This window comes from Schistocerca cancellata, chromosome 2, assembly GCF_023864275.1.
Source record: "Schistocerca cancellata isolate TAMUIC-IGC-003103 chromosome 2, iqSchCanc2.1, whole genome shotgun sequence".
In the NCBI taxonomy this organism is placed as follows: domain Eukaryota; kingdom Metazoa; phylum Arthropoda; class Insecta; order Orthoptera; family Acrididae; genus Schistocerca; species Schistocerca cancellata.
In genome coordinates this window covers 466,660,096-466,676,911 of record NC_064627.1, presented here as the reverse complement: position 1 = coordinate 466,676,911, position 16,816 = coordinate 466,660,096, and the positions used below count along the sequence as shown (strand labels likewise).

Here is a 16,816-nt window from a genome sequence, read left to right as displayed (position 1 = left end):
CTGTGCGGACAGGAGCACCAAGGAGGGGATTGACCTGTACCATAGGAGAATAGGAATTAAAAGGGGCATGCCTAACAAAACAGAAGGAGGAAGTGCACCCAGGGTCAACCCATATGTAAGGTATAGGTACCACTAGCGTTATTAGGTTTTATGAATGTTGGAAAGAACACATTCATTTTTCCCCGAGTCCCTCCAGATTGCTGACGGCGATAAATAATAATACTAGTCAGTACTGATAAAAAAATAGTACAAAAATTAGAATAAAGGATGAAATATTTAAGTGTCCATGGCACCTGGAATTTATGATTGGAGCTGAAGAGAGAGTCCTCATTGTTCATAAGTAAGCGTAATGTGGAATGATATCATAAGTAGAGGCTTACATTCTAAAAAACAAAGTAGAGTAAAGAATCAGTGGAAAGACAAAAATTGGAAGCCTGCTCTATGGAGTACAAGGATTTTAAACAAAAAAATTGTGTGTATAAACTTATGTAGTAGATGAATACTTTTAAAATGTGGATTGTCATTAGGTATGATATTAATGTACATACTGATTATGTATAAAATATTGCGTATTCGATCTAAGGAGGGGGATATGTAGGGATTCGAGAATTTCCACCTATTTCTGGAACCACTCAACCTTCTGCCACATCGAACACGCATGTTTTAAAGATAAGTGTGAGAGAGCCTATCTACTGCACAACACACGTCTGTGTGTGCAGGATTGACGTTTGTCATAGGAGGACAGGAGCTGTGTCAGACGAGCGGTACCGACAATTGTTTGCTGGCCGCGGCTTGGAAGCTGTATTAAAAGGACAAGGAATGTTTTTATAATATTCTGTGGTTTATGGTACTGTGATAATTGTTAAAGAGACAGATGAAGCATGGATTGAATAGAGACTTTTACTTATTTCATATATGGGACTTGCTAGAGGCGAGACATGTTAATAATTTGTGGTGGTTATTAAACCAACCATAATATAAATGTATATTAATAGAGTCTAATGTTTGATGACTCAGTTGGCTTAACGGAGTTTAAATGTTTATACAAGAAATTGTAAAATGGTTTCCTGTTGAAGTGAAAATATATCATGATTGAACTGAAAGTTTTCTACGTGTACCCAATTATTTCAAAAGCAGAGTCTTTTAAATTCCTATAAGCAGCGATTGTCTTTGGAGAAAAAGCTTTTGGGACATTAACATAGCTGATTATCCAGAGAAGAGGATCAGCTAGACCCGTCATGTAAGTCAACTGATGAGAGAGAGGTGTATATTGTGAATGCAATCCCGTGCACATGGACGTAAACTGTATGACTCCAGTGCGTGTGACTTCTCCCAAGCTGTTTATCAAGTTAAGTGGCCATAGGTCAACACATATGCTGCAGTGATGTTATCAAATTCTCAAACTTCTGTGAGTTTAGGCTCACTGCTGTTGACAAGTCATGCAGAAGCTAGTCAATTATAACAAACAGAGCAGTGTACTGTCGGGGCAGTTTACAGCATCTGCCTCTTACAAGTCAGTGGTTCATTCCATTACATCTTTCGTGGTTGCTGATGCCAACACTGAGAACTTGTTTGGGATGCATGCATTTCAGGCATTTGGATTTTCTGTCATTGACGCAGTTCACCTTGGGTCCAATCAGGTATCATATCCTCAATTGGAAACATTGTGTGAGGAGTTTTTGGACTCGTTTCTGGAAGGTATAGTGTGTACTACAAGTTTTCCTGCTCATACTTCTTTGAAATCCATGCTCAACCTCATTTTTTTGTGTGCATCCTGTTCCTGTCATCCTGAAAGATCAAGTGAAAGCAGAATCAAACAGACTACAATCTCTAGGAGTGATACCTGTTATGGCTAGTGAATGGTCATCTCTGCTGGTTGTAGTTTGGAATCCATTAGGGAAACTCCACCTCTGTGGCAACTTCAGTACTGCTGTTAATGTGCAGCCAGTCATGGATGCGTTCTCCCATACCAGGAAGAACTGGTGGTGAAAATATTGGGTGGCCAGTGCTTTTCTAAACTTGACTTGTCTGAAGCATAACAGCAGGTTCATGTGGGTGAAGAGACTCAGTGAGTTCTGGTTCTGAATACTCCTTTTGGTCTCAATCAATATTTGCATCTTCCTTTTGATGATGCTATCACCCCTCCCCTACGATTTTCCACCAATTTGTAGGGCAATTGACTATGCCTGCCCCGCATTGTATTAATTACCTTGATGATATTGTTGTCACAGGCTTCTCCATGGTCAAGACCTTGAAAAATTTGTGCACTTTGTTTTCTGTCTTACGGTCCACAGGCTTATAGTATAACCTCGCAAAACCTCAGTTTTTCCAACCTTCTATTGTTTATTTGGGATTCAAGATCTCACAGGATGTGGTTCACCCTCTGCCAGATCACATCTCCACTGTTACATCTATGCCTTGCCCCTCGTCTGCAAAGGAGCTTCAGGCCTTCCTGAGGAAGGTAGCCTGCTACCATAAATTCCTGCCAGGGGTGGCCACATTGACCCACCACCCACCTGTTGCATGTCTTGTTACGCAAGAATGTACCTTTTTGCTGGAGCCCAGATTGCAAAAATGCTTTCAAATGTTGAAATCCAAACTACTCTCAGCCCCTTGTTTAGCTACGTTCTCTCCAGATCAGTATATAATTTTGGCGACTGACACCTCACACTATGGCCTCAGCTTGGTCCTAGCTCATCAATATGCCGATGGCTCTGAACAACCTATTATTTTTCTCTCTGAATCACTCACTCTGGCCCAGCTGCATTACTCTCGGGTGGAAAAAGAGGCTCTTGCCATAGTCTATGCTCTTCAGAAATTTAATTGTTTTTTTGTGTGGCTCCATGTCCTCAGGCATGCTTGTGTCTCTGTGTGTTCAGGCCTTATGCTCTGGTGCCTGCGCAGTACATCGTCCCACCCCCACCATTGGCACTGGTTGCTGCTGCTCTGGATCCAATGGATGTGTCTCTTGTCAGGCTGCCAGCATCTCATCTGTCACCTGGGGGCCCTTATCAGCACTGGACAGCCAATAGAGCTGCTTGTAGGGAGCTTGAACTTCTGGCACGGCCTCTGCTGCGCCATCTACCACCAACTCAGGCATTTATACATGCAGAGTATTGCTGACTCACTCTCACTATGAAAATAACCATGGATTATAAAAGAAACAAGGGTATCATGTGGGATAAAAAGGAGACTGTGTCAACTATGTAGGAACAGCTCTGATGTTAGCATTGTACTGCATTGAAAAGAATGCTGCAAAACATTGAAGCAAGTAATCCAGAAATCTAAGCAACTTTATTATGTGAAAAAGATAATTACATCAGGCAACAAAATAAAAACTATGTGGGATATAGTGAAGACAGAGGCAAATGGAGCCAAAAAGGATCAGATAGCAATAAAAATAAATGAGATATTGGTAACAAGAGCATGTACTGTCTAGGAACAGCACTGGTGGTAGCATTGTAATGCATTGCAAAGAATACTGAAAAATATTGAAGCAAGTAATACAGAAGTCTAAGCAGCTTATTATAAGAAAAAGATAATAACGCCAGGCAACAGAATAAAATCTGTATGGCTTATAGTGAAGACAGAGACAGGTGGGGTCCAAAGGAAGAGTAATAGATGGCAATAAAAATATATGAGACATTGGTAACAAGTGCACATAGTGTTGCAAACCTCTTAAACAAGTACTATGTTTCTGTTAGTGACAGTTTGGAGTTACCAGGTTCAGTAAACAGTGCAATGGAGTATCTGAGACCAGTCTTCACAAATAACTTCAGTAAAATGGAAATGACACCCATGTCTCCCAAAGAAGTAGCATCCATCGCAAAATACTTAAAATTTAAGTATTCTAGCGGTTATGATAACATTTTACTGAATTTAATCAAAGAGCGCTAATGTGAGTTGAGTTGTATCTTAACTTATTTTTGTCGTCAGTCTCTTATCAGCAGAACATTTACAGACTGCTAAAATATACTGAAGTTAAGCCTCTTTACAAGAACAGTACTAAAGAGATACTGTCAAACTATTGATCAATTTCAGTTTTGCCAATTTTTGAAAAATATTTGAAAGGTTGTGTTCAAGTATCTGCTTAAGCAAGTGACTGCAAATAATATATTGTCCAAGTCACAGTTTGAGTTCCTTAAGGGTTCCGATATACAGAAAGCTATTTGCACATACAGTGGGAATTTATTTAAATCATTAGATAACAAATTAGAGGCTGCTGTGAGCTGTCAAAAGCCTATGACTGTGTGAATCACATCATTCTGTTAAGTAAATTACAATATTATGGTGTCAATGGTGAAATGGTTCAAGTCTTATCTAACAAGCAGGAAACAAAGAGTGTCATTGCAAAAAAACTGTGCAGTAAGCAGTCGGTCTTCATCCGATTGAGAATTAATTACATGTGGTGTTCCTCAAGGTTCCATCTTGGGTCTGTTGCTTTTTCTTGTGTACATTAATGACCTCTTGCCTGTTACATTGCCAGATGCTAAGTTTGTTTTGTTTGCAGATGATACAAATGTTGCAATAAGGTATTCCTTTACCTCCTTTAATAAACAATGGCTTAATTTCAGAAAATTTTCCACTACTCAAGAAATCTTCCACTGATAAATGATTGGTTATTCAGATAAATTAAAATGTTACTGAACTCATTAGCACACTCTTTAATTAACTTCATTGATATTTTATCATAACCACTAGAATTTTCTGATTTAAAGATTTTATGGTGGACATTACCTCTACTGGCGCAGTGAGGATCATATTCATATTACTGCAGTTATTTGTAATGGATGGTCTGAGATATTCCATGGCAACATCTACAGAACCTGACAACTGCATCCTTTCAATAACAGCTATGAAAATCTTGGCAAAAAGTTTTGCAACAATGCACACACCAGTTACCAATGTGTCATTTACTCTTAAGGATACAGGGTACGTATAAATGTTGGAAAAATTGAAAGTTTTTTATGACTTTATTAAACTCTATAGTCTTTCCTGATTACATTGATATATACATTACAGAGTTTCAAATGAAAAATGACCTATGTATACAAAATTTTAAAGTCATGGTCATGTATGCCACCCCCTCCCCTTTTTATTTCTGTTACAGAAACCGGTATTATTTCGAAAAGAACTTTCTGTTTCCAGTGACTATACATACGATACATTGTATATGTTGGTAGCAGAGCAGATTTATAGTGTCTGTAAATAATTATCTTTGCTAGTATTTACTATTGTTTCGCTGAAGCAGTTTGTTCACATGTTACTGAATGTTTGTTGCCCAAGTGCGACATATATTTGTGGAAGTACATATTCTTTAGTGTGCAATAAATACAAGGTATTCCATGCATCAAGAAATTAAAAAAAAAGGAAATTCCATGGTAACCAGCTCACAAACAAAGCAAGCCACACTGCTGAAAGTAACCTACGTATCAGTTCTTCAGGGAAGAAACTCCCACATGGTGCGCCTCCTGCTGATTCAAATTTTTGTGTTAGCAATGATGCTGTTTGTGGTAACTTCTAAGACTGTTTGCCTGTCAAAGCCGCAGGTTCCAAACGATAGATATCCAAACGATAGATATCAAACATGAAATTGTAAATCGATCATGCAACTGTGGTGGTGGGCATTATGAGCAAGTTTGAAGAGAGATAGAGTGTCACATGCGTTAACTTTTCCTTGCAACTGCAAGTTATGGAAATAGAGGTACTGAAACAAGTAGAGTTCATCTCTTTCTCTTGGACACCCTTCTCGTTTAATGGAAGATTTCACAAATTTCCACAGCTACTTGATGTTCTGTATGTGCACACTGGCATCATCTGAAGACACGAACTCTGCGGAGTGGTTGACGAACTCGTGGTTGAATCCTTCTGCTTTCAGTGTCTTGTAGGACTGAAAGCCGTCTGTAATGATATTACTACCGGGAAGTATAAAGTGCTTTACCAAACTGACTACAGTTACCTTGTCTCTGGACAACACTCTCACAACAAAACACTTCCGGAACTCTCATTCTATACCACCAAATACACAAATAACTTTGATTTAATTCTTTGAAGGTTGTCCTCTCTGGTTTTTCCTTCTTGCTATGTGTGATTCGTCCACTTCAACAACTTTCCTTGGTCCACCGATCAGTACACTGTCATTTGTCACTATTACATACCACACTTCTCTGCAAAACCTGAAATAGTTGCACCTGGTATTAGTAGATAAGTCAGTTTCCTATGCTGTTGCTTCCAGGGTGTAGTCTCTAATCCAGCTAGATAGATGAATTACGCTGGTCTGGATGGATAATTTGGAATAGTCAAACTATGTATTCTTCCTGGCTTTCCACAATGAAATTGTAATGGTATTGCAGTATCAGAACTGTTCTTACGAAGTTTTATACACAGTCCCTCCTTTCGTCATCCAGTATTAGTCATATCTGCAACCAAAAGTCAATCAATTTTCTACATTGCATAAGCATGGAATTAGATTCTTTCACATGAGCCAATCGGGCGAAGAAACGTCAACAACACCAGACACTCACTACCAACGTAAATCGTCTGGGTCTCCCTAGCAACTCACAAATAATTTATCGTTACACCCACCACCACATTCACGTGATTGATTTGCATTCGCACATTGGATATCTATCGTTTGGAGCCCGCGGCTTTGATAGGCAAACATTCTTTGAAATTACCCTGTTTGTAGTGGATTTGTTGTTGTTGATGTGGGCAGCTTATCTTCTTTGATAAAGGAGGTGGCGAAATGTAAACAATGTGATGGTTTAGGCTATCAGGAAATAACTGAACAACGAAGTGGCAGGAAGGGTTTACCATCAAAGTTTGTTGCTCTGTGTAGATCCTGCAATAAATCTACCTTGAAAATGACTTTGAACATTGTGCATGATTCATATGATGTGAATTTGAAGTTATTGTATGCAATGCGTGCAATAGGAAAAGGTTGCTCAAACATTTTGTGGGTTGATGGACCTTCCTCCTTCTCCCAGTAGGTTCAACAAGAACATAAAAATACTTTTAGGTACCTTGATGGTTGTGTCTAAAGCATCTATGAAACATGCAGTAGAAGAAACTGTAAATATTAGTGGAACCAGGGACATTGCTGTTGCACTTGATGGGACATGGCAATGTTGAGGACATCGTTTGTTGAATGGTGTGGTAAGTGCTACTTCTCTGGAGAATGGAAAAGTACACCCACACCTGCCATGGCAACACTGAACATCAGTGTTCTAAGAATTATGATAGTTACAATGGAGGTATGGAGTGTGACAGAGATCTAAACATATTTTAGAGGTTGGTGCCCATTTATAATATTAGATATACTAAGTACCTAGGCGATGGGGAATCGAAAGTTTTCAATAAAATTAATGAGTTCAATGTTTATGGTGACACCTTGGTAACAAAACTGGAGTGTTGTGGACATGTGCAAAAGAGGATGGGTGCTAGATTGAGAAAGCTACGAAGAGAAATGAAAGGGAAATTGCTATCTGATGGAAAATCACTGTCTGGCCAAGGCAGATTGACAGAGACTGAAATAGACCTTCTTCAGAGTTATTATGGACTGGCCATTAGACGAACTGCATCTCTGAATGATGTTACAGTAATGAGAAAAGCTGTATGGGCCACCTACTTTCAGAAGTTCTCCACAGATGATTGCCCTGTTCACTGACTTTGCCATAAAGGAGCAGATTCTTGGTGTGGTTACCAAAAAACAAAAGGAAGTGGTCAAATATATCATCGTAAGCATTCTCTTCCTGAGTCTGTTATGAATGAAATAAAACCAATTTTTAGAGACTTGAGTGACCATGTTTTTCTAGTTAATGTCTTCATGGGGGCACTCAGAATACAAATGAAAGTTTCAACCATTGCATATGGGAAAGATTACCCAAGAATGTTTCTGTTGGACTAAATACATTAAAAGTTGGTGTAATAGATGCAGTGATATGTTTCAGTGATGGAGCGATAGGAAGGTTGGAAGTTCTGAGAAATTTAGACATAAAATGTGGCTCTAATATGGAAGATCAATTGCTTGCATGTGACAGACAACAGGTGCATGAAGCTGTTTAATTGGACTCATATCTTCTTTCGCAATTTCCCACAAGTTGTATTTTTCAGAATTCAGGTACAAATATTTCCTAAAGTTTATAAAGCATTGCTCTAATTTTTTTCTGTAACTTGCAATAGTCCATACTTATGTAGTAGATCTAAGCTTTATTGCAAAATCAACTTAACTGTAGAAAAAATAACATTGACATCAGGAAAAAAATAATAAAAACTAAAATTTAAGATGTGATATTTTTTTATCCTTATAATATACATAATAGGTGGAATTACGTAGGTCTAGTACCTCAGCCATCATGTCATGCATATCTGGGAAAAATTTGCTATCCTTCAAATGTATAACATTGGATTAAATGGAACCTCAATTTGAGGAAGCATTTTGGGGAAAAAATTGCATCAATTTCTTTGTAGTTTTTTTAATAACCCTAAGCTGGTTAAAAATATTCAAAATACTTCTAGTTTGTTTAGAAAGTGTGCTGCATTACCTGATATCAACAAAAAATATGTAAAACATATACATTATAAACAGTGCCTGAAGGAAATAGGTGTTGATTTTTACATAATACTGAGCCGGAAAAGTACCCTGTGTCCTTAATGCCATCAGCTCCTCTTCATTTCTGATTGTACCAGTCTCCTCCTTCACTATATCCCATATTGTCTTTATTTTGTTATCTGATGGATTATCTATTTTTTTGTAATGCATTTTATTTCATGTCTGTTTTATTGGCTTTAATAGTTTGCAGTGTGTCTTGTAATAAGCTAGAGCATAAACATCAGTTTCCTTTTCAGTTTACAAGATACCTATATTCCTTGAGTAATAGCTTTTTTGTCGACATTGGTCTAATCTGGGTTAGATTTGGGGATAACAGTGTTCGAATAAGGTAATGACTTTATTAATAATATGTTGTATTTTTCATTCATGCCATGAGCACTGTATACTAGAGATGGGCAAAACTGTTCTTTTCAGAGATTCGATCAGAACTGTTCACTCCCTGAAATGAATTAGCTCTTTTTCATGACTCACCACTCATTTACAATATAAAATAAATGGAAGGCACATTGCCCTTTAAACTTGGTTTATTCCAGTACTATACCTGTATTTTGATCTTATTTGATCCTATTTTGAAGTAACACAGATAATGAGTAAGAATTTTGTATTGTTTATTGAAATTTCCACGATATGACAAAGTTTTTGATTATTGATTTATTTTGTACTATCGTGGTTTTTTGGGTGATCGGAAAATGTTGTAACTTGAGATTTACATTAACAATATATTTGGCTATAACGTATTAAAATTTCATTAACCTCATACAAATACATCGCAAGCCATATATTTTTAAAGTGAACGTTTCCTTTCGAAGACGCCTAAAATCGCAAAATCCGTACCAGAATAAGAAAAAAAAAATATAAATTTGACTGTAAAACGAAAGTGCTGCATATAGCCTTACGCTGAATAAAACAAGGAAAATATTGGTGTATCACATTTTGCGATACGTTTATCGGTTCGCTCGTAATTAAAGCGTAAATTCGAGTATCTATAATAAAAATCCTATAGTAAGAGGAGTTATCAGGAACCTAATCTAATCAGTTTAAACAAATAAAAATAAAATAAAAACAATTGATGTATACATAACATAATAATGTAATATACATAGCGGCATTACTACGAAGAACAATATCCAGTGGGGACGAACTCTGATGCAGAGGCGCTGAGTCGAGCAGGTCGAGCCGCGAGCTGTATTACTGCGTGAGCTGAGACCGCAGAGACCACGACTCACGCTTTGCTCGACGCTCTGGCTAGAGTCGAGACGGTGGGGCGAGCGTTGAGCGGGCAAGTTCCGAGGGAGGGGGTAGCGGTGAACTCACCCGCTCCGAGACAAATAGTTCGTTCCCTTGCGAGCGGGTTTTTGCAAGTAGTTCCTATGTTATCCGCTAGGTGGCTCTCTGTCATGTTGCTCGCATCAACTGCCCAGAGGGCAGGACGTGCGACTGAAACGATCGCCGACAGAGTGCGATGCGAAGTTACGCTGCGCCAGACACGCCGCGGCAGACGACGCACAGAGACGCCACGGCATATGTGGAACACAAAATCCAATGGGGCACTGCACAATGCAGGCAGCCAAGGTAGAAGCAGGGCAGAGGCCGGCGCTGGCTGTGTTGTGTGGCGTGCACTGTGCTGTGACCAGCAGAGGCGCTGCTGATATGCTCCGTCTCTCTCTCTCTCTCTCTCTCTCTCTCTCTCTCTCTCTCTGCCGTGGGAAACGTTTGGAGCTACCGTTCTTTTTTTCTGAATCACTGATTGTTCACTCCTTTGAAAGATTGAACTCTATGAATTAGTTCAAGAGCGGATCCCCCATCTCTACTGTATACATCACTCCGGTTTATGTCTTTCAGGAGTGTCTAAAATAATCATTGTTTGGCTTACTGGCTATCCTCTTGCATTCAGATTTAGTAGATTTTATATCCTGGTCATTACTAACATTTGACAAAATGAACTCCATGTCATGGTCTGAGAGACCATTGACTATTGGTTTTGTAATATAATTTTGTTCATTAGATCCTTCTATAAGTATATTAACAATTTCATTTTTCTTCTGCTGTTAAATGGGCCAGTAAAGCATCAAGGTGATTTATGAACAGATTACAGTGCTCAGCATACACTCTGTAAGGGATTTGTTATGAAACTGTACAGTCTGTACTCTTAAATTTATGACAGTCCCTTATGAATGTGGCAACTCCTCCTTTCTCTGTTTCTGCTCAACAAAAATAAGATGCTAACCTAAATCCTGTAACACTTAACACAACTCTACCAATGGTCACATGATGTTCGGAAATGCAGCTTATGTCAACTGGATTTGATGACTCCGAATCATCCATGCAGATAACTAGTTCATTGATTTTGCTTCTTAGTCATCAAATACACTCCTGGAAATGGAAAAAAGAACACATTGACACTGGTGTGTCAGACCCACCATACTTGCTCCGGACACTGCAAGAGGGCTGTACAAGCAATGATCACACGCACGGCACAGCGGACACACCAGGAACCGCGGTGTTGGCCGTCGAATGGCGCTAGCTGCGCAGCATTTGTGCACCGCCGCCGTCAGTGTCAGCCAGTTTGCCGTGGCATACGGAGCTCCATCGCAGTCTTTAACACTGGTAGCATGCCGCGACAGCGTGGACGTGAACCGTATGTGCAGTTGACGGACTTTGAGCGAGGGCGTATAGTGGGCATGCGGGAGGCCGGGTGGACGTACCGCCGAATTGCTCAACACGTGGGGCGTGAGGTCTCCACAGTACATCCATGTTGTCGCCAGTGGTCGGCGGAAGGTGCACGTGCCCGTCGACCTGGGACCCGACCGCAGCGACGCACGGATGCACGCCAAGACCGTAGGATCCTACGCAGTGCCGTAGGGGACCGCACCGCCACTTCCCAGCAAATTAGGGACACTGTTGCTCCTGGGGTATCGGCGACGACCATTCGCAACCGTCTCCATGAAGCTGGGCTACGGTCCCGCACACCGTTAGGCCGTCTTCCGCTCACGCCCCAACATCGTGCAGCCCGCCTCCAGTGGTATCGCGACAGGCGTGAATGGAGGGACGAATGGAGACGTGTCATCTTCAGCGATGAGAGTCGCTTCTGCCTTGGTGCCAATGATGGTCGTATGCGTGTTTGGCGCCGTGCAGGTGAGTGCCACAATCAGGACTGCATACGACCGAGGCACACAGGGCCAACACCCGGCATCATGGTGTGGGGAGCGATCTCCTACACTGGCCGTACACCACTGGTGATCGTCGAGGGGACACTGAATAGTGCACGGTACATCCAAACCGTCATCGAACCCATCGTTCTACCATTCCTAGACCGGCAAGGGAACTTGCTGTTCCAACAGGACAATGCACGTCCGCATGTATCCCGTGCCACCCAACGTGCTCTAGAAGGTGTAAGTCAACTACCCTGGCCAGCAAGATCTCCGGATCTGTCCCCCATTGAGCATGTTTGGGACTGGATGAAGCGTCGTCTCACGCGGTCTGCACATCCAGCACGAACGCTGGTCCAACTGAGGCGCCAGGTGGAAATGGCATGGCAAGCCGTTCCACAGGACTACATCCAGCATCTCTACGATCGTCTCCATGGGAGAATAGCAGCCTGCATTGCTGCGAAAGGTGGATATACACTGTACTAGTGCCGACATTGTGCATGCTCTGTTGCCTGTGTCTATGTGCCTGTGGTTCTGTCAGTGTGATCATGTGATGTATCTGACCCCAGGAATGTGTCAATAAAGTTTCCCCTTCCTGGGACAATGAATTCACGGTGTTCTTATTTCAATTTCCAGGAGTGTATCTTGATGCAATAAAGATAGGTGGCATTTCACATTGTTTGAGATAAAACTGGGTGGAAATTTCTACTGATTGCTGAAAATATGTAACCAACAGCTGTTTGTGCTGATAGCACTATGCCAGAATTAAGTTGTTTGGAATCTTTCTCAAGCTGAAAGTCTGCTTCAATCCTAAGCTCTCTTAAAAACTTAGTTTCTTTCTGTCCTTCCTACCTTAAAAATTATGCTTCTCTGATGCCAGTAATCGCTGTTATACTCGTGACAGTGCCATACCTCCCTTAAATTTTCTGATATTAGCCCAGCCACTTTTTCCTTTCCTTTCCTATTGAGGCAAAGGCCATTCCTGGTATAGGCTCATCTACTGACGGAATCAACAGTAACAGACTGAAACTGAATAGTCAACTTTGGTTTACTGAGGCAGTTTTAGGGAAGTGTGCTCTATCTATGAAGGAGACCACATATAGGGCAGTAGTTTGAGCCATTTTTGACTAATGTTTGGGTATTTTGGATCCACACCATGTCGGATTAAAGGAAAACATTGAAGCAATTCAGAGACAGACTGCTAGATTTGTTATCGTAAGGTTGGAACAACCTGCAAGTATTATGCTTCAGGAGCTCAAATGGGAGTCACTGGATGGAAGGTGACATTCTTTTCAAGGAACACTATTGTGAAAATTTAGAGAAGTGGCATTTGAGGCTGACTGCAAAATTATTCTACTACTGACCAATGTGCATTTCCTATTGGGACCTTGGAGATAAGAGTAGAGAGAATAGGGTTCATACAGAGGCATGTAAACAGTCATTTTTCATTCAGTTTATTTGCAAGTAGAACAGGAAAACAAACAACTAGTAGTGATACAGGGTACCCTCTGCCAAGCACCATATGGTGCATTGTGTGGTATGTTTGTGGATGTAGATTTGTAGATGAGTTGTCTTCTGATGAGGATCAGTTGTCTTCAGGAGAGTGTTTACTCTTTTTCATTTTTGTTTGTTAAGTATCATATTCTACTGATGTAAAAGTTGCAGCCTTAAAGTAAGATGTTGCTTTTGTAATGAAATTCTTCCAGATGCCACTCATGTAGCAGCATAAGCTGCAGCATAAACACAGATATGCTAGGTGTCTCACTACAATGAAAAAGAAATAAAACTATATTGATAGACATTTGTAGACTTATTCAATTGTATACAGCTACACATAGGACACTAACAAGCATCAAATCTCCAGAAAGTTACATTACACACCTAAAGTATGACTGATAATGTGTGCTATACTTTCAGCATATGTCTAACTGAAAAATGTTCCATCTTTTGAAAATTCGTTAAAATATTTTCATTACTTCTGATTTTAAAGAAGAATACTCTCATCAGTTTTTCTTGTGTCATGGTAGTTTCACAGATATTTATTTCTGTTATGTGCAACAAGCAAATTTTTTTCTGTACAGGAAATAGTTTCCTTTTATGTCTTCTTCGTGTCTTATTGTATTTACTATGAATAAAATGTTCCTCATTAAGACTGAACTTTCTTCTTTTTAACTTAGAAAAGTGCACTAAGTTTTCATTTATTTTTCATAAACTGTTGTTTCCATACATTCAGGCAGCAAAATTCTAAGTACTGCTGATGGTCACATAGCCTTTTCATTTTACTGTTTCTATTTATGTTGTGTTTTATAAAATCCCAAGATTTATAAATAAATATATGTCTCTTGGATCAGCTAGTGCATCACATTTTTATGGATCCCATGATATTTCTTCTCAGCGCCCTGTCAGGTGGTGGCCTTCTTTTGCTGCGTGCTGTTACTACTTCACATCGCCTGACAATGTTAAGCAGTTACCATGATGGAATACTGTGTAATACCAAAAACTTGATCTGGCAGCAGGCCCAAGAGATGTATATTGAAAATATACACCAGGAAAGCCTGAAGAGAGATATCTCTAAATTAGTTGAAAAATGTCATCCAGTTATGAAACAACTTTTTCCCTTTCAGAAAGGAATTGAGACTGGATGTGTTCAAATGGACCTTGTTGTACTCAATTGGAATCCAGCTCAAATATTTTACAAACGAAAAGGAGCAACGGACATCACTTCTGAGAAAAACTTCAATTACTACAGTATTGACAGAGATGCTATGGAGCACCTGCTTGCCTACAAGTACAAACATAGACTAGTGGACACAAAATCTGTTAATTTGTGAAGTCACTGTTATTAGTAGCTGTTCTTATTAGTTTCTTAAGTGATTAATTTTCAGTGTGGATGAAAATCAGGACTGTTATTAAAAAGTAAAGAAAGGTACTTTGTAATTCTGCATGTTATTTAGTTTCTTAAAGTAACTTACAAAGAAAAAATATTTTTATGAAATACTCTTTTTGTTCAATTGTGTTCCATTAGTCTTGTTGGATTGTTGTAAAGTACTTTTATTAATGTTAACAGTGAGGTATTATACTACAATGCAAAATATGAATTTACTTGATCAAAGGATTAAATAAATAATCAGTAAAAATGCTATGTGGCCCTTTGTTTCTATAATTATTTAGTTTTGCGACTTAAGTGGCAAAAAAAAGTTTTTTTTGCATATAATAAAGTTTCACCAAGTATCCACAGAGAATTCACAGTAATAAATAATAATTTATTAGTGGAGATTCTTGGATGGAGGAATACATAAAATAAGGGAAAGGTAACCACTCACCCATAGTGGATCAATGCATGGAGCACAGTAACACATAACAGAAAACAGCATTCACACTAGCTTTCGAGCTAGCTCTTAACCCTAGCAGTAGTACACAAATGCACACATGCCAGCACACAGACATCCAAACACACTTTCCTGTGACCATGGCAAGAGTCTTGCTCCTTCATATCCAGCTGCTAAGAACTGAGCAAACAAACCTAAATCAGCTGTATTCCATACTTACTCTGCACCAATTCTGACCTAGCAAGTGGAACTCATACCCTCTTACGTAAAAGACAACTACAGGCTACAAAAATGATATTCATCAGAATCATAAATTAGATGTCTAAGAAAGAAAAGGTCAAAAGTCAAATAAATGAAAATGAAGCTGACACCAAAATGCCCATTACTGGTATTACAGGGATGCACAGACTGAAGTTGTATGGTTACCTGAAGAGAACTGAGAAAAGTATAAGGGGGTTCAAAAAGAAATGAGCTGGAGGCATAATGACAGAAACCAGTACCTGTATGTTAGAAGTATTGTCCCTGGCTGTTGAGACACTTGTCACACTGTGACACAAGGTGTGAATGGCTGTGTCATAAAATTCCCAGGGCTGCAATGTTAACCAGTGCCACACATACAGCTGGACGTCGTCGTCCGAGGTGAATCGTTTGCCCCTCAGAGCCTTTCTACGGGGACTTTGGCTTTCACTGTCACTCAGTAGTCCTGGGTAATGAGCGCATCCACCAGCTGGACGATGTCATCAGTAATGCAGTGTGGTGCTCAAGAACATGCATCACCAGCTAATGACACCTGTCCTGCCCTGAAGCGCTTGTGCAAGCCTAACCCTTGCAAGGGTCATGCAGTGTTTGCCGTACACTTGTGACATTCATTGATGAATGTCTGTTCTGCCTACTCCTTCAGCTGTCAGAAAATGAACACCTCTTTGCTCCTCTTTTGGTGCCTCCATGTCACTGTTTGCAATGTGACTGGCAGCATTGGATGGTTGATATATGCTGCTGCTAGCTCTGTATATTCATGTGACGTGCACATGTGCCCTCTGTCAATGGCCTGTGAACTTCCACACTCCAATCGGAACCACATCTCGTTACACATGCCACGATATTACCCTCGGTCACCGGTTTGTGCTTTCCAGACTCCGGCTTATTTCTTTTTGAATGCCCCTTATATAACATCAAGAAAGCTCTTCTCTGTATAAGAGTCAGAGAAATGTTATTTAAAGACAGTGAAATTAGAGTCAGGTAAAGGAAGCTAGAACTGTGAAGATGCCATGGATCAAAAATTGTAGTGGCAGAAACATATTTTCAGTACACCTGGATAACTGGTGTTTGGAAATGATGATAATAATGAAATAGACAGCTGTGTTCAGTGCAGTTACATGACTCTTTAAGATGGTTCATGTGTAGCTCTCACTGTACAGCAGAAAATATTGAGAATGTGTGTAATATACCATTGTACTGTCAACAGTTAAAGGTGAATGAACCAGCATATGCCATAGACACATCAAAATAATTAGTAAAATATGTTTCACATAAAGAATTAACTTTATGAAGACTGTGTGCAACATGAGCACCTCATTTGTTACTTCCTGACCAAAAGCAAATTTGAAAACTAATGTTCTTATCAAAAGGAAAATACACATGAGAAACTGCAAAATTACTGAGAGACTGAATGGGTGGCCATACTTACCTTCAGCAGATGACATTGCAAGTACTGTAAACACACACAT

At 39.8% G+C, this 16,816-nt stretch overlaps 1 protein-coding gene across 3 annotated transcripts in view; it reads left to right on the top strand.

The window, feature by feature from the left end:
* Positions 1-15,365, top strand: part of LOC126161980 (thialysine N-epsilon-acetyltransferase-like) — a 106,242-nt gene extending 90,877 nt beyond the window's left edge. For all 3 annotated transcript variants that reach the window (XM_049918177.1, XM_049918179.1, XM_049918178.1), the window contains exon 6: positions 14,385-15,365. In XM_049918177.1, the coding sequence (XP_049774134.1) occupies positions 14,385-14,591 (207 nt within the window). In that variant the 3' untranslated portion in view covers positions 14,592-15,365. The remainder of the gene's footprint in view (positions 1-14,384) is intronic.
* The last annotated feature ends 1,451 nt before the right edge of the window (positions 15,366-16,816 follow it).